General features: G+C 36.0%; 2 protein-coding genes across 2 annotated transcripts in view; one reads left to right on the top strand and one right to left on the bottom strand.

Annotated features, from left to right (window-relative positions):
- The window catches only part of UMAD1 (UBAP1-MVB12-associated (UMA) domain containing 1), a 559,686-nt gene that overhangs the window by 327,625 nt on the left and 211,093 nt on the right, over nucleotides 1–20,968 (bottom strand). The window lies entirely within an intron of this gene.
- Nucleotides 1,052–20,968, top strand: part of COL28A1 (collagen type XXVIII alpha 1 chain) — a 178,228-nt gene continuing 158,311 nt past the window's right edge. Inside the window, exons 1-7 of the mRNA XM_050783009.1 lie at nucleotides 1,052–1,147; nucleotides 3,979–4,136; nucleotides 4,980–5,536; nucleotides 12,762–12,782; nucleotides 14,947–15,003; nucleotides 16,794–16,847; nucleotides 19,051–19,092. Of these exons, the coding sequence (XP_050638966.1) occupies nucleotides 4,016–4,136; nucleotides 4,980–5,536; nucleotides 12,762–12,782; nucleotides 14,947–15,003; nucleotides 16,794–16,847; nucleotides 19,051–19,092 (852 nt within the window). The 5' untranslated portion in view covers nucleotides 1,052–1,147; nucleotides 3,979–4,015. The remainder of the gene's footprint in view (nucleotides 1,148–3,978; nucleotides 4,137–4,979; nucleotides 5,537–12,761; nucleotides 12,783–14,946; nucleotides 15,004–16,793; nucleotides 16,848–19,050; nucleotides 19,093–20,968) is intronic.

Below are 20,968 nucleotides of genomic sequence, written 5' to 3'. Positions count from 1 at the left end.
AGGATGTTAAGTGAGGACTGTGGTTGTGCTTGTGAAGGACTAAATGAGGTAATGGGTGTGAAGCACTCAGGACAGTGCCTAGCACCTGGTAAGTGTCCATGAATTGGAGATTATTATTACTATAATAAGGAAATTCATACACATTAAAATGCCTAAGAAAGTTCATTTTAAATAATCGTAACATGAACGTTTATATTGCTTTCTCGGATGATCTTGCTATTCTCTATTTCAGAGGAAGTCCATGGAGAAGCCTGCCTGTTAGTTGTCTAGGGGTCAAGTGGCTTCTTTGCAGTACACATTACACTGATAAACATTGACTTAATATGGGCTGTAACCACAAGGTAGAAAATAGGGAAAAAGACAGTGGAAAAACCACAGTGACCTCCTCTCCTAGAGAGAGACCAAAATATTAACCGCTATAAACCTCTCATGTTACAGTTTGAACACATCTTAATAAATGATTGAATCCACTCTCTCATTTCGTAAGTGGGAAACTGAAGCCCCCATAAGAGTTAGGGGCAGAACTGTGACTGTACTCAGACCACTCTTTCCTTGTATATTATATATACCTTTTATTACAAAAAATTTCAAAAATCACAGAAATACAAAGACTAGAACAATGCACACCTACGTACTCATCATTCAGCTTTAATAACAATCAAACTGTTACCTCTCTTGAAAAAACAGCTTTGAATCTGAGTCTGGTGTCATTTATACTCCTTCACAGAGATGTTCAGAACCAGTATCTTAGAGCACATCCCCCAGGCAAAGAAATGTAGCAATAAAAAGAGAAGGACATAGCATGAGAAAAAAGGCAGGCTGTCAACCAATGCCTAAAATGTAGAAAGTTCTCTCAAGTTGTTTTTACAATAGTCTGGAAAACACAGTCTCATTCTGAAAGACACTGTTCCTTTAAATTGCTTACTGATCCCACCCAGATCTTGCACCCTGGCCAAATGCCTGACCACTCTTGCTTTAACTTAGTCGAATAAACATGAATAAAAGACTGCAAAAGATCCTAAAGCAAAGACTTTTATTTCCCACAGAACAGAACAATATCAAATAGCTAACTTCACCCCCTACCACAGTCCTTGCTGTTGGCATTTACTCAACTAGTCTTTAATTCCTGTTTGACAAACTTAATAAGGTAAGACATAACGGATTTATTTTAGTCACTTGAAATCAGATAGGACCATCAAGGAACTGTGGAAGACTAAATGACTTACATACTTATTAGGTGAAGAAAGCTTGTCAAAAGTTTGTGTTCTCTGCAATTGCTTCAAAGCAATTATTAGAAAAATATTAACATTGTTAAAATGTAGAAATTTAAAATTTAAAGTTATTTTGGAATTGATTTTTAACTTACAGTCTTCTAAATTGTTTTACAATGATGTTAATATATTTTAGGACATCTTTTTCTCAATTTGGAACAGGGTTTACAATTTAGAATTAGTTATAGAATACTTTACAACTTGGCTAATTTGTCAATTTGAATGAAGTCTTTATTCAATCATTTTATATTTGTGTAGAAACTGAGATGCAAACATTGTAACTAAAGTTGGTGAACTCTGCTATAAGATCATTTTATTTTTGAAAAATTATAAAAAATAAAGTATCTTGGATTTATTTATTGATCCTGATATTTACCCCAAATAAATTTTAGGCCAAAAGTAAAAATACGGTATTTGATTACAAATTATGATTGTTTCTGCATTTATAAAATTTAACCTATAGTAAACACAGAGGTTCACATTTCCTTCACTTAACTAATGGCACTGTTTTTTTCTGAAACCTATTTTGCTTGTATGTGACATCAGAAAGAGAGAAAGGTGAGAAAGAGGCAAAATAAAACATGGTAAAAAGTGATAAGAAATGAGTGGGCTCTCAAGATGCCAAATTAATAAAGGAGAAAGATATTTCAGGGAAGCAGTAGAACTAACAAACTAGAGAAACAAAACTAGAGAGGTATGAAAATGTCCTCTGGCTACAATAGGGAAACAGAAAGAAATAACAAGACTTTGGATTGGGAGCGCTAGATTAAAAATGTCAGAGCGAATGATAATAAAATATGATATATTGTGATTATTGTCAATGGAAAAGTTATGTTTGTGAATATCGTATATACAGGGGTCAGATACGAATTCATGATTATATGCTAAGAAAACAGTAACAGCAGGTGCTTAGTTTTGGGAAAAGATAAATCTTTATTTAAAGCCAGTATTTCTAAAACCTTACATGAACGGTTTTGAAGAGTTGCTTGATTATGTTGCTTATAAAATCTTGCTCAGTTCTCAATGGAATTCAATTCTCAGTCTCTTGTTTCCAGGACTTCTGAGATGTTCCTTACGGTATGAACTCAACCAAAGACAAAACTCATATGTAATACCATGGCCATGGTGTTATTCCCTTTCCCCTTTGAAAATGCAGTAAGAACTGTGTTTTTCATATAGCCTTATCTTTACACTAACCTTCAGATTTAAAGTTGTACATCATTTAATTTTTTTCCTTGCTTAGCAAAGGGATAACTTGAGGAGAGACGGCCTTTGTGTGTTCTGTTTCCTTAGCACACTTCTTGGTTTTGTTTTGTTTTGTTTTTAATACCCAGCTCTCTTTACATTTTGGTATACATTGTCTGAGGATCAGTTGGCATTTGGCCAATTGCTACCCAAGATGTTTGATCATACCTATCTGAAGTTCTGTTAATAAACTTCCAGCTGGATGATGCTATGTGAGGAGCAGACTGTGGCATGAAGCCATCCATTGGTCCTCTTCTAACCCAACAGTTTTGTTTCCCTTTGGGGTTTATCCATCTGGCATGTATGAAAAAAGTCAGTCTCCATCTCACTCCTCACTGCCTTTGCATATATTTCCACCCTCTATTCAGAGTCTGGAAAAATCGTGCTCATGATTTCCTAGATTCTTATCCCCTAAAGGCAAGGTGCCAAAGAAGGAAAATGTGATTCCTTTTCCAGAACTCCTGAAGTCAATATAGTTTCAGCAGGCAAGCATTTTTAAGCCATACTAAATACTGATTTGAAATAAGCTTTCTCGTTGCCATTCTCTTGGGTATACTGAGGCAGCAGCACATGAGTCTTCTCCTTCCAGGGAAATCTGTGAGTTTAAGAGCCATTTGGTGTGTAGCTAGGCATATTGACTGATGAAGACTGAGGATTTTAATACAGAATTAGATTTTTCATTGTTAATCTACCCAGAAAAATAGTTTCACAGGGCTATTCAGAGGGGGTGCTTCTTGGCTTTAAGTCCTGTTTCTGTTCATTAGTTCTTTTAGCCATCCCTGGAAGAAAAGTGTTGCTTTTAAGCAAATCTATTATTTTTGCTCTCATATTCTTTTGATTCATTGGATATGCAGCTTTGAACCCCTGGTGGAGACAAAGTTTCCAAAGGTAGGGTAGAAAAGAGAAATGGGGTTCTATGGAAACAGAAGGGCAATTTAATTTTTACTTTGACCTCTGAACTCACTGAAGTTATGTGTGTAGTATTAAGCCTGAAAGGGTGGTGATTATCTACAATACTACAAAATACTAGATTTCTCAGGAATCAGTTATAATGAAAGTGAATGAAATGACTATATAGCAATCTGAATTCACCCTGAAGAATTTGGAAATGTCAAAGCAGACCCTGTGACTGAACCACAGTACTCATACAGAGTGGGATTGAAATGTTTTTAAATGGCTCTCCCAACTCTATGCTCCTCATAATACAATGGAGAATTAAGAATACTTAAATATAGTTCTTTGAATATGTAGAAACATTCACTAATAAATGTTTGGTCATGGTGCCATGATTTATTTGGATTTAAATCTTTTAAAATCTCAATGTGAATATTTTTCTAGAAATATGAATGAAAACCTCTTTTTTTCCAGTCACATGACAGTTTTCAACTCTGCTAGCTTGAAATTTTAAAATAACAAACACCATATTTTATTAAAGTATTTGTAACTGACTTTTCTATTAAAGGTGCTACAAGGCAGATGATTTTTCACCATCTACCATAATGTGGAACAGATATTTTGTCTTCTGTACCCTGCTTTCAGCATTTATGAGTCAAACAGTATCCGGACAAAGAAAGAAAGGACCAAAGCCAAATTTGCTTGCAAGGAAAAGTGATGTCCAGGGTAAAAATAAATGTGTTTGTTTTTAAGTTTAGCCTGTTAAAAATACTTTTGTGAATTTTTCTAAATAGTATTTGATATAAATAGCAAGCCATATACATGTATACATGTGGTAGTCTACTTTGATAAAATTATATGATGCTAATATACCTGACATACTTATAGCACATCAGAATTTTTAATAAGAGCACTTGTGCACCTATTATCTCATTTGAGCCTCACAGTAACCTTGTAAAATAGGCAGGACGGAGATTACCACTCATAGTATAGATAAAAAAAATTGAGGTCTTAAGAGGTTGAGTGGCATACTCAAGGCCATAGACAAATTAACTAGTGAGATACAGAGCTGGGATTTAAACTTAAGTTGTGTTTAAGTTAGGTTTCTTCCCCACTTACTCTTGGTACAAGGGGTATAGTCATTTTCTACCTTGATTTCAAGAAAGTTAAAAAAAAAAAAGGGACTCACCAATATGACACAACCTGAGAATTAGAGTATCATTTACTTCTAGACAGCTGTGCTCAGTGTTAGTTGGATTTTTAAAATATGATGCATCTTGACTTCCCATTTCCTCCCACTTTCAGCAGGTTTAACATTGAAAAGATGCTCAGAATATATGATATCTTATTTATTTTAATTTGCATGATTTTACAAGGAGAAAATAATTTATAAACTTAGACATTTAGTTTTTTACAATTTAAGCTTTCTGTCCAACATGTCTCTCTTACTCTCCTCACGCTGCTCTCAACACCAAACAATATACAACACACCACTTCAGGGCTTTCCTTACGCAAATTTCTTTCATGATATGAATAATTATTTTGCCTAACCTGTTTACTCTGTTTCAGGCTCCATTTGTTTCATAGATATTGTCTTCATCGTGGACAGCTCTGAAAGTTCTAAAATTGTCCTCTTTGATAAACAGAAAGATTTTGTGGATAGCTTGAGTGACAAGATTTTCCAATTGACTCCTGGTGGCTCCTTGGAATATGACATCAAACTGGCAGCACTTCAGTTTAGCAGCTCTGTCCAAATTGATCCACCTTTTTCTTCTTGGAAGGACCTGCAGACATTTAAGCAGAAGGTTAAGTCTATGAATTTAATAGGGCAAGGTACCTTCTCTTATTATGCCATCTCCAATGCCACTAGGCTACTTAAGAGAGAAGGGCGTAAGGATGGTGTGAAAGTGGCTTTGCTGATGACTGATGGCATTGACCATCCAAAGAATCCAGATGTTCAAAGTATTTCTGAAGATGCCAGAATTTCAGGAATATCATTTATTACCATTGGACTTTCTACAGTAGTCAATGAAGCCAAACTTCGTTTGATTTCTGGGGATTCATCCAGCGAACCCCCTTTACTGTTGAGTGATCCAACACTTGCAGATAAAATTCAAGATCGCCTGGTAGGTACCTAATGGGTTGGTATACAGTTATCAACATAATATTGACATATTTGTTGTAAATTCCATAAGAAGAGAAACTGGGTCAAAAAGATGGAGAAAATGAGAATTCACCTTGAAAACAGAAAGAAGAATCATTCTGAAGTGTCACTCCACTTTCTTGGCAGTTTACTCCAGATAATCTGGAAAACCTCCAGGCTAATTCCCTGGAATTGCATTCTTAACTTTATTGCTAGCTGATGCTGAGGATTTTGGAAGGGGTTACTTTCCAATCATATACCTTAGGCTCCTGTTTATACAGCCTACAATCATGAACATTGCTGACTTATATTCAGGTTGTTTTCAACTTGTGATGTTAGGCTATATTTGTACTAAGTTGGTCTTTTCCCATTCCATGTCTATACAGGTATTTTTGACATAATTTTGACATTCTCTCTTACTCTTCTAAATGAGTATTTTTGACTCTGTCTCACCTATCGTTATATTATGCTACTCAAAGTTCATAGACTTCCAATTTTTAAAATTACCTCCTTGTTTCTTAGATGTTCACAAGCCCATCCAATTTAAAATCATCTGCAACCTGCAGTCAAGCAACAGTTTCTACCATCAAATCAATGAGTCCCACTTGATTGGTCTGGTCAGTTTTTCTTTGTTTGTTGCTCAGCTGTGTGTAAAAGCCTTTCCTTGCTGCCTTGTAAAACACACGGCACCATAATCAAAAGGAAATCCCTCTTCACAATGTATCTCAAGGAGAAAACTCCTAGAGATAAATTGGTTGATTGGCTGAATGTTAAAAATTGATTTTCTTAAAAACTTGGATTTCTTTGATTTCCTGAGAAAGGAAGGCAAAAGTGTCCTTTATGTGTCCTTTATGTACTGAGTGTTTCGTATAGCTGTTTTCTACAGCTTGCATAGAAAACTCAGGCTCTATTTCAGAGACTGTTTTGCTCCTTTTGTCTTATCCGTCGATCCTTTTCTCAACATTACTCTTACCTTTTAACTCCCTGTTGTTTTCAGTATAAGATCTGAGGTTTTCTTACCTAAATAATAGCTCTTATGTATTGAGTACTCTCTCTGTATTAGGCATTTTCCTGCGCACTTTATATATTTTATTTTGTTCAATGTTTGCCACAATCTTATGATGTAGGTACTGTTATTATACCCATTTTGTAGTTGAAAATTTAAGGCCAGTGAAGACCTCACAGTTTGCATGTTTAACCCTATAAAAGCATATTGAGAGAGGAAATAGTAACTGCTTTTAAAAAAAAGATTTTCTCAATCAGAACTGCTCTGAAACAGTTTAGTAGCAGCCCTCCTCCAAAGTTACTACTGTTTCTAGCCTTTTTTCCTTGGGGATTCCGGGTAAATGGGAGAGTTATGCCTAGATCAGAGATAGAGCTGATGGCCCCAGCCCTGCGGTGCTCAAGGTAAGTGCTCATTCTGAGCAGCTCTTTTGCATGAAAAGGAAATTTGTAGTGGTTCCTGGCTAACACTTAGCCCTGCCTGTGCCATTACTTAAGGAGTCCTCACCACTAAACATAAAACAGAGGGCTCCAGCAGGTGCAGGAGAGAATCCTGGTGATGTGATCATGAGTAGGCTGTTGGTACTTATTCATCTTCACCCTTAAGATGGATAATAGCTGACCATAGAAGATGCAGGAAAGGCAGCTCCTTTTTTGGCCTCATATCTAGGCTCAAGTTGTTCATATTCCCACCAGATACACCCTCGCTGAGAGCACTTGCCTCGCTGAGAGCACTTTCTTCACTGAGAACACAGGCTCTTGGCAGTAGACTGGAAGCAAAACTGTTTGTCTGTTCCTGGGGAACCAGAAAATGACTGAATAATACTGCTCTTCCTTAGCATCCGGTGACTTCAACTTGTTTGTTTAGCATTTGTGATTTCAACTTGTTTGTTCAGATGGAAGCTCCATCAATAAACCGCTTCTTAGAAGGAGGTGCTGCTTTCCAAACACTTCCAGGATCCAAAGTGCTTATTAGGCTCTTCAAAGAATGGTATACCAACTTTCAATGTTTCAAATTGCCATCATCTAGAAGGCAGAAATTGACTTTTTTTTTTTTTTTGAGACGGAGTTTCGCTCCTGCCGCCCAGGCTGGAGTGCAGCAGCGCGATCTCAGTTCACTGCAACCTCTGCCTCCCGGGTTCAATCGATTCTCCTGCCTTAGCCTCTCAAGTAGCTGGGATTACAGGCGCCTGCCACCACGCCAGGTTAATTTTTTTTTTTTTGTATTTTTGAGTAGAGATGGCCAGGCTGTTCTCAAACTCCTGACCTCAGGTGATCCACCCGCCTCGGCCTCCCAAAGTGTTGGGATTACACAGCAGTGTGAGGCACAGCACCTGGCCCAGAACTTGACTCTTGATGAGACCATTGGAAAAATTCTTTATTTAATCCCTTTGTATTACATCTTTAGTTGAATTTTTAAACTTTTTATTTTGAAATAATTATGTAGTTGACTTTTAAAATAAGTTAATTAGGTGTGATTTAAGTATACAACTGCATCAAATTAAAGTGCACAATTCCATGAGCTTTTGACATAGGTACGCACCTGTGAAACTACCAACACAATTGCAAGGACAGAGAACATTTCCATCACCTCCCCAAATTGCCTCATGTCTCTTTGTAAGACCTCCTTTGCTCCTGAGCTACTGATCTGACTTTTGTGACTCTAGATTAGTGTATACTTTCTAGAATTTTATACAAACTCAAATAGTATGTATTCTTTTTGTGTCAGGCTTCTCGTACCCAGCATACTGATTTTCAAACTCATCGGGGTTGTTTTCTGTATCAGAAGTTTACTCCCTTTTATTGTAGAATAGACTTTAGTTGAATTTAATGGACATGAATGGATTCTTCAGGAGCCGAGACAAATCAAATAATTGTAAATTCCTTGATGCCTCTAGTAGGAATTATCATGTAAGAACCCTATAGAAACATTTTAGTTCTGAATTACCCAAAAGAAACTTGATTCCAAATTGAAGGAGACATGTAATATATTTTTACTGCTATTTTATTGTAATTTACATAATAGTATTGAAACCAAAGAAACAAATTCAACCCAAAGTCCTGGGTGTGTGTGTGTGTGTGTATATATATATATATATATATATATTTTTTTTTTTTTTTTTTTTGAGACGGAGTCTTGCTCTGCCGCCCAGGCTGGAGTGGTCTTGGGTATATATTACTTGGTCCTGTAGAAGAGTAAGAGATGATATGTGAAAATTAAAAACAATTTTTTCCCTCTCTTGCCTTTGATGTTAAATATTTAAAAAGCCTTTATGGAAATAAGGATTGTGACAAATTTGTCTTTTTTTTCTGAGATATTTTTAAAAAACATAGATTTAAGGTATTCCCTCCCTCACATACCAAGAAGAGATCAATGTGATGATGTCTATATCATCTTTAGAATTCTATGCTTTGTTAATCATTAATTATGATCACTTTCCATTTTTTTCAAGACTTCCTCTGTTTAGGGCCTTATTTTTGTTTTCTGTTTTAGATTTTATAGTGGCTGTTTTGCTACCATTTTAAGTTGAATTTTTTTTGTCACAGGGTTTGTTCTACTTGCCTACCAAGTGCTTTACTGTCATTCTACGTGCTATGATATTTGTCCATTCCTCACATGTTTTCTGTCCCCTTCTCGTAACATAGACCTTATACTCCTTGAAAAATTGGTGGCTCCATTCTAGCATTCTGGTTTCACATATATAATATATGTGAATATATGCCATATATATGAATCCATTAATGAAATTCTGACTGCGTCTTCTTTTGCTGTCATGAGACCCTTTCCCTATTTATCCTTTTCATTGAAACTCAAGCATCCCCGCAGTCTGTCATCGAACATGCCCTCCCCTCAGGCTTTGACACAGTTCTCCTTGCAGCCTGCTTCCCTGCCTGGGTGCAAGCCCTCGCCACCTCCCAAGGCCTCCGGCTCTGTCCATGTGGGCCCTTCTGTCCACTCCCTTTAAATGTCCCTCCTAACTGCTTCCTTTGTCTTATTGCCCACACTAGTCCTTATGATTTTTTTCCCCTCAACTTTGACATATAGGACAGCATACCATCAATGGGTGGCCCTTTGCATTCCTCTCTTCAAAACCATCCAGAAAACCCATCTATTCCAAGAAGCCATCTTGTTACTGGCTCCCCTGCCCCTGGCCTAGGACCTCCTTCCTACTCGGGTTTCTGTGTGTTGTCCTCTGTTCCTGGGGCTTATATCCTATAAGAGCCCTCAGGGATGGGACTTTGTTCTTTGTTTGAAACAGTCTTATCTATTGTGTAGTTTTGGGTTCATTTTTGTTTCCATAGAAATATAAATTCCAGCAAACACAAATTTAAATGAGTTCCAAAAATTGTTTTTTGCATTGCTATGGTTTTAAGCCTTATGCCACATATTTCTAAAGAGCAATATGGCAAAGCAGAAATTGAATTTTAAAAGAAAGAACTGAAAAGAAGTGTAAAATTACACATCAGACACAGTAAGAGCTGAATTCATGAATTTAAAAACTGATTAAGATATTGCTTATTGTGGCTGGGTGTGGTGGCTCACACCTGTAATCCCCGCACTTTGGGAGGCCAAGGCGGGTGGGTCACTTGAGATCAGGAGTTTGAGACCAGCCTGGCCAACATGATGAAACCCTGTCTCTACTAAAAATACAAAAATTAGGCTGGCGTGTTGGTGCGCTCCTATAATTCCAGCTACTCCAGAGGCTGAGGCAGGAGAATTGCTTAAACCCGGGAGGTGTAGGTTGCAGTGAGCCAAGATCTTGCCACTGCACTTCAGCCTAGGTGACAGGGTGAGACTCTGTCTCAAAAAGAAAAAAAAAAAAAAGACATTATTCATTGTAAAAAGATTGTAAAGTGACAAAAATTTAAATTTTTCTTTATTTCAGTAGTGGTTTTTAAATATTACAATTTGACTTGAATTATTAGTTGTTTTACTGCCTCTGTTGAACTTCTTTTGAATTTCTTTTCTCTCTCTTTCTCCCAGAGGAAACCACTTTCTGACGTGGTTTGAAATATTTTACATATTTTAATAAATCAGATCATATTGTACGTATCTATCTACAACTTGCTTTTGCACTCAATTTTTTTTTGGAAATGTTGTCGAAAGGCATAGATCCAATGCATTCATTTTAACTGCTGAGTAGTATTTCATTTACTGATCCATTCCACTATTGGCAATTATTTTATTTACAGTTTTTCATTATAAAAACAATGAATGCTGAAATGTGCAAGAGCAAGAATTTCCCTGTGGTGTGTCTGGAAAGGATGTCAGGATAACAGGCGAAAGCAAGAATTGTCCTGGCAGCCTAGTGATAATGCATGTCCATCTTCAGCTTTGTAGGCATAGCCAAATGTTCTACAGAGGGTAATACCATTTTAACTAAAATTATCAGTGTATCTGAGTTCCTATTTCTCCATAGGACCTCCTAGCTCTTAAAGATACAAGTATCTCATCTGCTTTCAGCCTGGATTTACATGGCTAGTAATTTAAAATCGTTTGGTTGGGAAGGGTGGTAGGTCAGACTCTAAATTTTGTACATAGTGTCTGTGGCTAGGGTTTTATAGCTCCTGAGATCATGTAGTCAAACTTTATCCTTTTTAATATGTGGAGAAAACTACCTGGAAGGATTGTATGACTTGTCCAAGGCCACATAGCTAGTTAATGGTTGAAATGGGATGGAAACCCAGAATGACACTTAATTCCCAGCCTAATTTTTTCCCTATTAAATAATTATAGCCACTTAAAGCATTTTGTTATCTCGTCCCTCTATATTATTAGTTTGTACGGAAATAAAGTAAAAATAAAACTGAAGGGATGCAGCATCCTTCATAAAGCTACATACTCTTATTTAACTTCCTTGTTAGCTTCTGCATTTTTAATATCTTACAACAAATATTCCAGTGCTTGTTCCTTCATCTTTCTATTTTATCGTATGTAAATTACCCTTTCAGATGAAATCATAAGGCACTGGTTTGATATATAATTTCTAGGTTAAGAAAGTGCTAACTCTATATGTAAACATAGGTTAGTTTCTTTCCAGCGTTTGACTTCCAACATGGCCTTCAGTGCACTTATCAGGTAATATCCCAGTGAATTAAAGTATGGTAGTGAGGCCTAGGTGTTGGACAAAAACAAGATCCTGACACTTCTGCAAAATTATAAATTTAAAATAGTTTTGAAAAATATTCTGGCTAATTCATTCCTGTATGGTACATATGACATGCACTGAAGACTGTCAGGAGGCACAGCCCAAGTGTGTTACCTTGGTTGAGTCACATTATGGTGGAACCATGTTTCCTTATTGCAAAGCAAGAGGTTGAGTCTGATTGACTTCTAAGACTCATTAAATTTGTTTTTTTGTTTTTCATAATGATCACTTTTTATTATGAAATATTTATTACTTTTCTATAACTTAATTTTTTTCCTAAGGTAGCTAGTTATAAATGTAGATCGTCTTTTACATAAGTAATGCATATTACTATGAACTGTTCAAAATTTTTACCATAATATTATTCCTAATATTGTTTAAATTTAAAAGTTGAGTATCTTCTTTGCTTATGTTGAAATTCTATAAATAAAGTACCATATTAGAGGCTTTTCAAATTTGAAATAGAAAACCCTTCTCCTAGTGATCATAATAATGGAAATCTTTGTCTGCTTATAATTCAGACCATCTCAAAAAATGTCACTGGACTTTGTAATTTTCTCTTTTTGAGTTTTAATATGACCTAACACCCATTAATATTTCATGAAGTTATGACTATATTATTTTAATCTTGAAAAATAAATCATGAAAAATAGATGCATGTATATGTGCATAAGGATGGAAAAAATTGAAAATATAAAATTATATATTCTGCCTCAGTCTTTGTATGTAAAAGTGAGAGCTTTCTCATTATGACTGATTAACTTTATAGTCAAATTATGGAGATTACGGAGCTGATAAAGAAAACAAAAGATAAAACATAGAATGTAGTAAGATGAAGTTCCTAGAAAATATAGATTAATTTTTAATGGTAGTTATATCTCCTATTATTACATGGCTCAAACTGCTCCTTGGGTGGTTGATTGGTTGGTTTCATTGCTTTTACAAAAAGGCTGAATTGTGGAAACTTCATATGCCATGGGGAATAATTATGACTAATAAGTAGCTGAAAGCAGAACTATGAATTGAGTTAATGCTTCATTCTTTTTTCCCTTGTAGGATATCTTATTTGAAAAGAAGGTAAGCATCACATGCTTTGATTACTACGAATTACTCTAAAAACTTGCATTATCAGATCAGCATTATAATTCATATTAGAAGATTAAGTGTGACTAAATAAAAAAGCTTAGTTCTTTTAAAATGAGCCACTCTATTCTGAGGCAGCCATCTGATTTCTTTTATACTACCATATTCAATGCAAGTTGGAAAATTTGGAAAAAGTAGGAAATATTGAATGTGATTCCAGGAGTGATTTTAGAAATCAGTCATAAGCAAACCACATAGTTGTTGCTTACTTTGATGTGCTTCCTTTATTCTAAGCATGTATGTGACATCAGCCACATCAGGTCCTCTATTTTGGGGGGTGTTCCTAGCATTGGCTAGGTTAGGCAGAGGGTTCCCAGCTAAGAGACAGAGTTTAGAGTCATCCCCTGTTGCCAGACAATTGACTTTGAGCTCATTCTCCTTATTGTAAAGAAAAGGCAGCCTGATGATGGCAACCAGACCATGTGGCAAAGGAATCTGGCCAGTAAGATTGAATGGGCCTTAGCACAATAGACAATCATCAGCTTGCTGAGGGGTCCTGTCCTGGACATGCATTTCTTAAAAGAAAGAGTTTGGAACATCTGAACTTTGTTCAATGAGCTGCTTATTTACATCAGGAAATTTACACTATCATTGCATAAAATAATAGGAGTTAACCAAACCTGTAGCACCATGTTTAATTAAATTGTACATGTTCAGATATACCATTATGTTATGGACCATTAAGAAAGGAAAAAAACGGCTGGGCATGGTGGCTCACTCCTGTAATCTCAGCACTTTGGGAGGCCGAGGTGGGTGGATCACGAGGTCAGAAGATGGAGATCATCCTGGCCAACATGCTGAAACCGCATCTCTACGAAAAATACAAAAAAATTAGCTGGGGTGGTGGCGCATGACTGTAGTCCCAGCTACTTGGGAAGCTGAGGCAGGAGAATCACTTGAAACCAGGAGGCAGAGGTTGCAGTGAGCCAAGATCGCCACTGCACTCCAGCCTGGTGATAGAGCGAGACTCTGTTTAAAAAAAAAGAAAGAAAAAAAACCCTTGCCAACTTAACTATGATACAGTGTCTTCTTATTAATTGCAATTTTTATTTTATACATATAGAAAGAAGATTTTAGACATTTTGGATGTAGATTTAAAAATCCTGTATCACTTTCATATATACATATAAGGGAATATGTAAGCAAAATAACTTGGTTATTTCTAAAACTTTTTCATATCACAGTCTAAATCAAGCTTGTTCAACTTGCTGCCTGCAGGCTGCGTGCGGCCCAGGACGACTTTGAATGTGGACCAACACAAATTTATAAACCTTTTAAAAACGTTATAAAATGTATGCACGGACTTTTTTTTTTTTTTCTTTTTTTTTTTGGCTCATCAGCTATCGTTAGTGTTAGTGTATTTTATGCGTGGCCCAATGCAATTCTTCTTCCAATGTGGCACAGGGAAGCCAAAAGATTAGACATCCCTGGTAAATCTTCTGAATCATTTTTTGTCTGAGTTGTTGATGTCCTTGTTTTTCCACATAATACTGACTTCTATGCCAGCGAAAGCATTGGTGATGAAGCATGTCTTAAGAATGTTCTGGAATTTTCTTCCATTTCATTCTGTAAGTTTTGAAGTGCATGTGCAAAAAGCAACTACTTTGTCATGACTGAACCTGATCAACAGCTATTATAAGACTCATTCTGATTTCAGAGTTGTTAAAATGAGGAAGAAGGTGCATCTTAGAATTAGTAAAATATGGTATAAGTCGAAAGTTTTCCTTTGCCTAGTAAAGGAGCATTTAATATTATTATATTATTGAGCTTTGATGTGTTATGTAGAAGAGAAGCAGCAGAAATTCTTTAAGTCCACTGAAAATATTTATTTTTTCCTTTTAACTGGCATCTATATATTATATATGTATTTTTGATGGGATGTCTATTTTATTTAACTATACTGAAATTTAATAATATTTTGTTAGCTGGCTCTTGATAGGTATAAATTTGCCTAGAATAATTTAATGGAGAGAGCAAAACCTCCATAAATGTGCAAGGTAAAATTTCTTAGAAAGTGTTCCAGTTGGTTATATACTGAATACAATTCGAAATGCTATATTTCACTGTGTGTTAATATCATATTTCATTATTGATTCAGTGTGAACGCAAGATTTGTGAATGTGAGAAGGGAGATCCAGGTGATCCAGGGCCTCCTGTGAGTATATTTCTACTTTGAACTTAAGTCAGAAAGTCCTAGCAATGGTAGCTCTACTCGTTCTTGAAAACATCGGGGCTATTTTGCACTGTTGAAAAGCAATTGTTTGGAAATGGCAGCAAAAATGGAAATGCTACTTCTTTCTTTTATTTCTAAAGGGACGCATTCTATCCTTAGAAATAAGCCTGGGATTTTACTGACTTGAACTGAGGGCAGGAGTGTTTTGAAGTTGTTCCCACAAAGGACATTTATGTCCCTCCTCGTAAAATAATTGAAGCCAGAATTTCTCAATAGTGAACTGAATACAGAAAAAGCTAATACAAATAATCCGTGCCTTAAGCAAAGCTTTATCCCACTAGAAACAAGAAGCATAAGCCTCTCTGAAAGTTAAATGTTGGCTTCACACGAATGCAGCAGTGCAGCAGCAACACCGTGTGGCCTCATGGACAGGAAGCTGGTCGCGATGCTTTGGGGGATTAGGGTGAGTTCTGTGAAATGGAAGTAAGCACGTGGCAACCAAAAATAAATGGCAGGATTTACTATGATGATTCATCATTTGATAAGATAATCCAGGAAGGAGTGCTTTCTTTATATTCTGGCCTAATAACTTGTAGGTGCCATGTCTGTACTGGGAAGGCATTTGAAATGACATCTAGATCACTGGAAATGCTGAGCAGTTTTTTAACATTTATCTTCATAAAGCATCCACGTGCTTATTCAGTCTTCTATTTATTTGTGTAATTACAAATATCATCCTTAGGGTTCAGAAGAAGCCCTATGGAGAGTCTCACAAAACTCATGGATAAAAATTTTCAACTAATGCTTGTATTTGGGGCCAGGAGGGGAATGTGTATTGTGAATGTATTAGAAGGTGACAAATTTTACCTTGAGACTCAGATCCAAAGCCTACACTTTTTCAAACCATCCTACCAATCAAGGGATCTTTTTCTCCTCAAATGCAAAGTTAGATGCATTATATGATAATGGGGCAGCCAGTAGAAGCTGACTTTGGCTAAAGCAAAGGTTTAGCCATCCCTTCATATAAAGTCTTCGTTTATCCCCATTACACCAAGAAATGGCCAGGGTAAGGAATATTTCTTTATGTTTTAAAATGAACAGTAAGAAAGCTCAGCTTTCTTGCTAAGCACCTGACAATTTTGTCACATTCTTGTCACATTTTAGGGATAAGCCACAGAATATGTCATTTAACATTTATCGAGTACCCCCAACACCAATTCTCAGAAAAGCAAGCTTTTTGGTTGATTAGGAGCAGGAAAACAAAATGCTTTTCTGGAACACGATAACAGAGCTCCTTTCTCCCATCTTTTGAGATTGTCTCCTGGATATCAGAACCTCTTTGACCAAAGGCAAGCAAGCTGGCCTGGTCCTTTTAAAAGTGAGCAACAGAGGGGAATTGTAGAAGTGACCCACAATGAAGAGAGGTTGGGAACAACTCCTATCCTTTGGCCTGTTGCAGCTACTCTTTTAAATCTTTGCATGAGTTTGATTTTGTTTTCAAAAGTGCTGAGAAGTAATTGTTTTGGGAAGAAGTAATTGGTGGGAAGAGAGAAACATTATTCTCTTTTGAGCAAATCTAGAAAATCTGCCAATTCACGACAGTGGTTTTCCCGGTGTAGAAAAAGGGAGAAGAGAGTTGAATTTCTGCTTGGCAGGTAAAGGTTTTACAATTCACCCTCATTCTAGGAGACAAAACTGATCAGAAATTATTATAAAGTATAGAAAACAATAGAATACCTAATTAAAATAATATTTTTTCCCTTTGCCTTCAGGGTACACATGGAAACCCAGGTATCAAAGGTGAGCGAGGACCAAAAGGAAACCCGGTAAATGAATAAACAGCTTTTCTTTAAACCAGCATAACTCCTTCTAGATTTTTTTTTAAAACAACAATTTTAAAAATAAAAAGCATTGTAGTATATGGCAAAAATCTGACAACTTTTATGAAGAGTACAGGATGTCCACTTCCTATATTATCTATCTTATTTCTGTTAGCTTGTATTCACAAATTCTGAGTAACATATGAACATTTTAGTCAGTAAGTTTAGGAAACCTGGGGACATCAAATAAACAGAAACTAGTACTTAAACGATAGCAGCCCATCTTATTTAGGACAGTGTTTCATTAACTGCTAATAAGTGTTCCATATCAGACTGACATTGGCACTTGTGCTTTTAATGGGTCTACTTTTAATGAATAACTGACAATAATAGTAGAAAAGCCACCAGATGGTTTCTCACTCCCAGAGCATCTTCAAGTACTTCTCCAACTCTTTTCTCTGCGTACCTACCAAAAAAAAATAAAAATAAAAATAAAAAAATAAAAAAACTTCCTAGGCTTTTAAAGAAAACATTCACCTGTTCAGATCATTGTTAGGATTTTGGTTCCAAGTTCAAGAACAACAGCAGGAATCACAAAGAGAAAAGTAGATATAACTATGTGAAAATTTAAGGCAAAATTCTGTGTAATGAAAAAATAATAATTAAAGAAAAGGAAGTGATATACTTTGGTTGTGTCCTTACTCAAATCTCATCTTGAATTGTATGTAGCTCCCATAATTCCCACATGTGGTGGGAGAGACTGGTGGGAGGTAATTAAATCATGGGGGGTGGGTCTTTCTCATGCTGTTCTTGTGATCGTGAATAAGTCTCATGAGATCTGATGGTTTTGTAAGGGGAAGTTCTCCTACATATGCTCTCTTGCCTGTCATCATATAAGATGTGGCTTTGTTCCTCCTTCACCTTCCTCCATGATTGTGAGGCTTCCCCAGCACTGTGAAACTGTGAGGCCATTAAACCTTTTTCCTTTATAAAGACACCAGTCTCAGGTGTGTCTTTGTTAGCAGCATGAGAATGGCCTAATATAAGGAGGGAATATTAAAGAAATAGAAATATCAGGGAATATTTGCATCAAATGTAATGGACATTGGCTTAATTTCTATAGCATATTGAGTTAAGTTCTGAACACAATTTTCAAGAGAGGAAACAAAACTAGTAAAGAAAAAAGTAAAGGCACATTTAATTTCATTAGGTAATAGAATAAATTTAAATAGAATGAGATATCCTTTAGTAGTGATACTTATGAGGATTTTTTTTTCTCTTGGTTTTCTAGTTCACGTCGTTTGTTTTTGTGTGTGTTTTGAAGTTTAAAAACATTTCTTTCATTATAGTAATTAACACAGCAATATTAAAACAATAATAACTAATTATAGCAATGTGGCAGCGAAACTGGTTTGCTTTTCATTGCAGGTAACTTGACACAAATAGTTTGGGAGCAATATATAAGAGGCACTCGAGTACCAACAAAGTTAACTATTAAAAATTAACTCATAAATGAACTCTAAAACAGCCCTATAAGAAAATTTTTAGGGAGGTAATGAAAAAAAATCGTAAGTTAAATGCATAAAAGTATTTTTGGCAATTGTCTGCTTGTCAAGGAAAGGGAATATAGCAACCTTGAATAGCTTTACAACATACACACACATGCACAACCAAACAACCCTATGCTCGCTCATCTTATATACGTTCAAACTGATGCCATCATGTCTTCTTTTTGTTGTGTTAAATACCCATTAGAAATGTATGTTCACGTTTTATTTCTTTGGTTTGTAATTTTGTGCCACAGAATATATTTTCTTAAATCTTGCTGAAATCAAGCAATTACTCTTGAGGACATTTTGGAAAACATTCCAAAGCCCCTTAGAGAAAAACCAGAGTGACTGGCTCCAAGTGACTATAATGCTGTATTTGAGAACAACGGCTGTGTTGTTCAACCGGGATGTGGCGTAAGCTGTGAAAATGTACCTGGATCCTGCACCCTACACATCTGGCTTCACTCCAAAGGGCAAAGTTTATCTGAGTTGCTATTTTTTTTCTTTTTGCCTAGATTGCATGGGTAAAATGTCAATGGGAAAGACTAAAGATGTTTCCTAATTGGGCTAAGCTATTAATCTTCTGTATAATGCATTTTATTGAACAACCAGTCACTCTTCAGGGTTGTGGAATTTTGACTGTTTTTTGTTTGTCACAGGGCGACGCTCAAAAAGGAGAAGCTGGAGAAAGAGGTCCTGGGGTATGTACACAACTGGGATGCCTTCCTAAAAAGTCATCCTAGGTTACTGATTTTGTGGTTGACCATTTTGACCCCTATAGTGCAAGTGCAAAAGTGATTTCTATCTACCCTGGGCTCTTGATGGCTCAGGAAGGCAATCAGAAAGATATGATCTTAGAATTAGAAATGTGGGGAGAAAATACTCAGCTCAACAGGAGTGAAAACGGGAGCAGGAGTGTCCAACCCTATCAAATTCTCTGATGCTTAATTTGACATTGGTGAAAGGCTCCAATGAGAAAAGTATTCGCTTTATTTCTTATGTTTTTAAAGATAAGGAATAAGTTAGAATTTCAGGAGCATAAGAACTACATGGTCTAAACTCTGCTTTTTTAATCCAATTCTACAGACATAATAAAATGTATCATTCTATTTGATTTCTTATCCCCCAAATTAGAAGATAGTAGATATTGCCCAAGAACAAATTACAATGTGTTTCTTATTTTGCACTTTTCTGACATTGCAGTAAGTGTATCAAATAGCAGAGATGTGTACAGTGAATAAAAAGAAGACCATATGACATTGCCACTCTCTGCTTGTCCCCCTGGATGTGCCCTGGACTTAGACCCAGAGATGTTAAAAACTGTTCTCTTGGTATTTTTAATCAACTTCATTAAAAAATCTGACAGAAACTTTGGTAATGTCAACAAAAAACTGAAATTTGTGTTATTCATTCAGGAAACATTTCTTAGGTATCTTCTATGTATAAAGCATACGAGTATGTAAAATAAAACTAAGATAACATAATTGTATTTTTAAATAGCTTATTATCTCATAGGAAACAATTCTACGTTTATCTTCTATTTCTCATTGACCACACACTTGGAAGTTTTATTTCCTTCGTGAAGTTTCTTTTTGTAAAAAAAGTCAGTCTAGGCAAAGTGACTCATACCTGTAATACCAGCACTTTGGGAGGCCTAGGTGGCCTTAAGTGATTAAGGCCACTTGTTCGAGACCAGCCTGAGCAGCGTAGTGAGACCGTCTCTCTACAAATAAATAAATAAATAGATAATACTATTAATAAAAAAGTCATGCATAGAACAAAATTTTGTAGTCTGACTCACATGTAACTGCAATAATAGCTTATTTATTAAATAGGTTTCTTCAGCTGTCTAAATAAATCTGACAATTCTATTTCCATACTTGAAAAATATAGCTATATGAAAGACAAAAAAATCCCATTTGGAGAGAACTTGTTGCTGCTTAGAGTTGCTAATTTCCCAGGCCATGTAATATTCATTATTGTATTTCTTGAAGGGCCATGGGCAGTGACACAGTAGAAAAGGCTGTACGGGATTCACAAGGGTGACACACAGAAGACAGCAGAAGTGCTGGCCCCTTATTTAGTGTGAAATAGAAGACAGTAGCTTAAAGGTCAATGTCTCATCAGAGCTGATAAAGGAATCTGTCATGTCCTTGATGTTATATATTTTAGACTGAATTTGAAAGGAGGACCATAATGGATACAAATATTTATACACATTTTAAAGGCCATTACCTCAGCTCATTTTCAAAGCCAATTTCTTTCAGAGTCTCTTTGAAACATTTTTAGCTGCAATAGTTCATAGTTTAAAAGTCAATATAACAGTTTTGAAGGGACCATTATAGGCCATCACTTCTACAATGACTTTCAGTGTACATTATCGCCTCTAGTTTGGGCCCGAAGGGCAAGAAAATGGATATGAAAAAATACCTGAAACAGAGAATAAACTGTGATAAAGGGAAAACAGATTATTTTCTTCTCCTCAGTAAATGCACATTTCTCCAAGCACAAAGAGAAATGAAACAGTTTACATTTCTATGGTCTAATTTTCCAGACGGTATAGATGTGTTTTTGTTA

Source organism: Macaca thibetana, chromosome 3, assembly GCF_024542745.1.
Source record: "Macaca thibetana thibetana isolate TM-01 chromosome 3, ASM2454274v1, whole genome shotgun sequence".
Lineage (NCBI taxonomy): Eukaryota > Metazoa > Chordata > Mammalia > Primates > Cercopithecidae > Macaca > Macaca thibetana.
The sequence above is the reverse complement of the archived record's forward strand: the minus strand, read 5'-3'. Positions and strand labels throughout refer to the sequence as shown.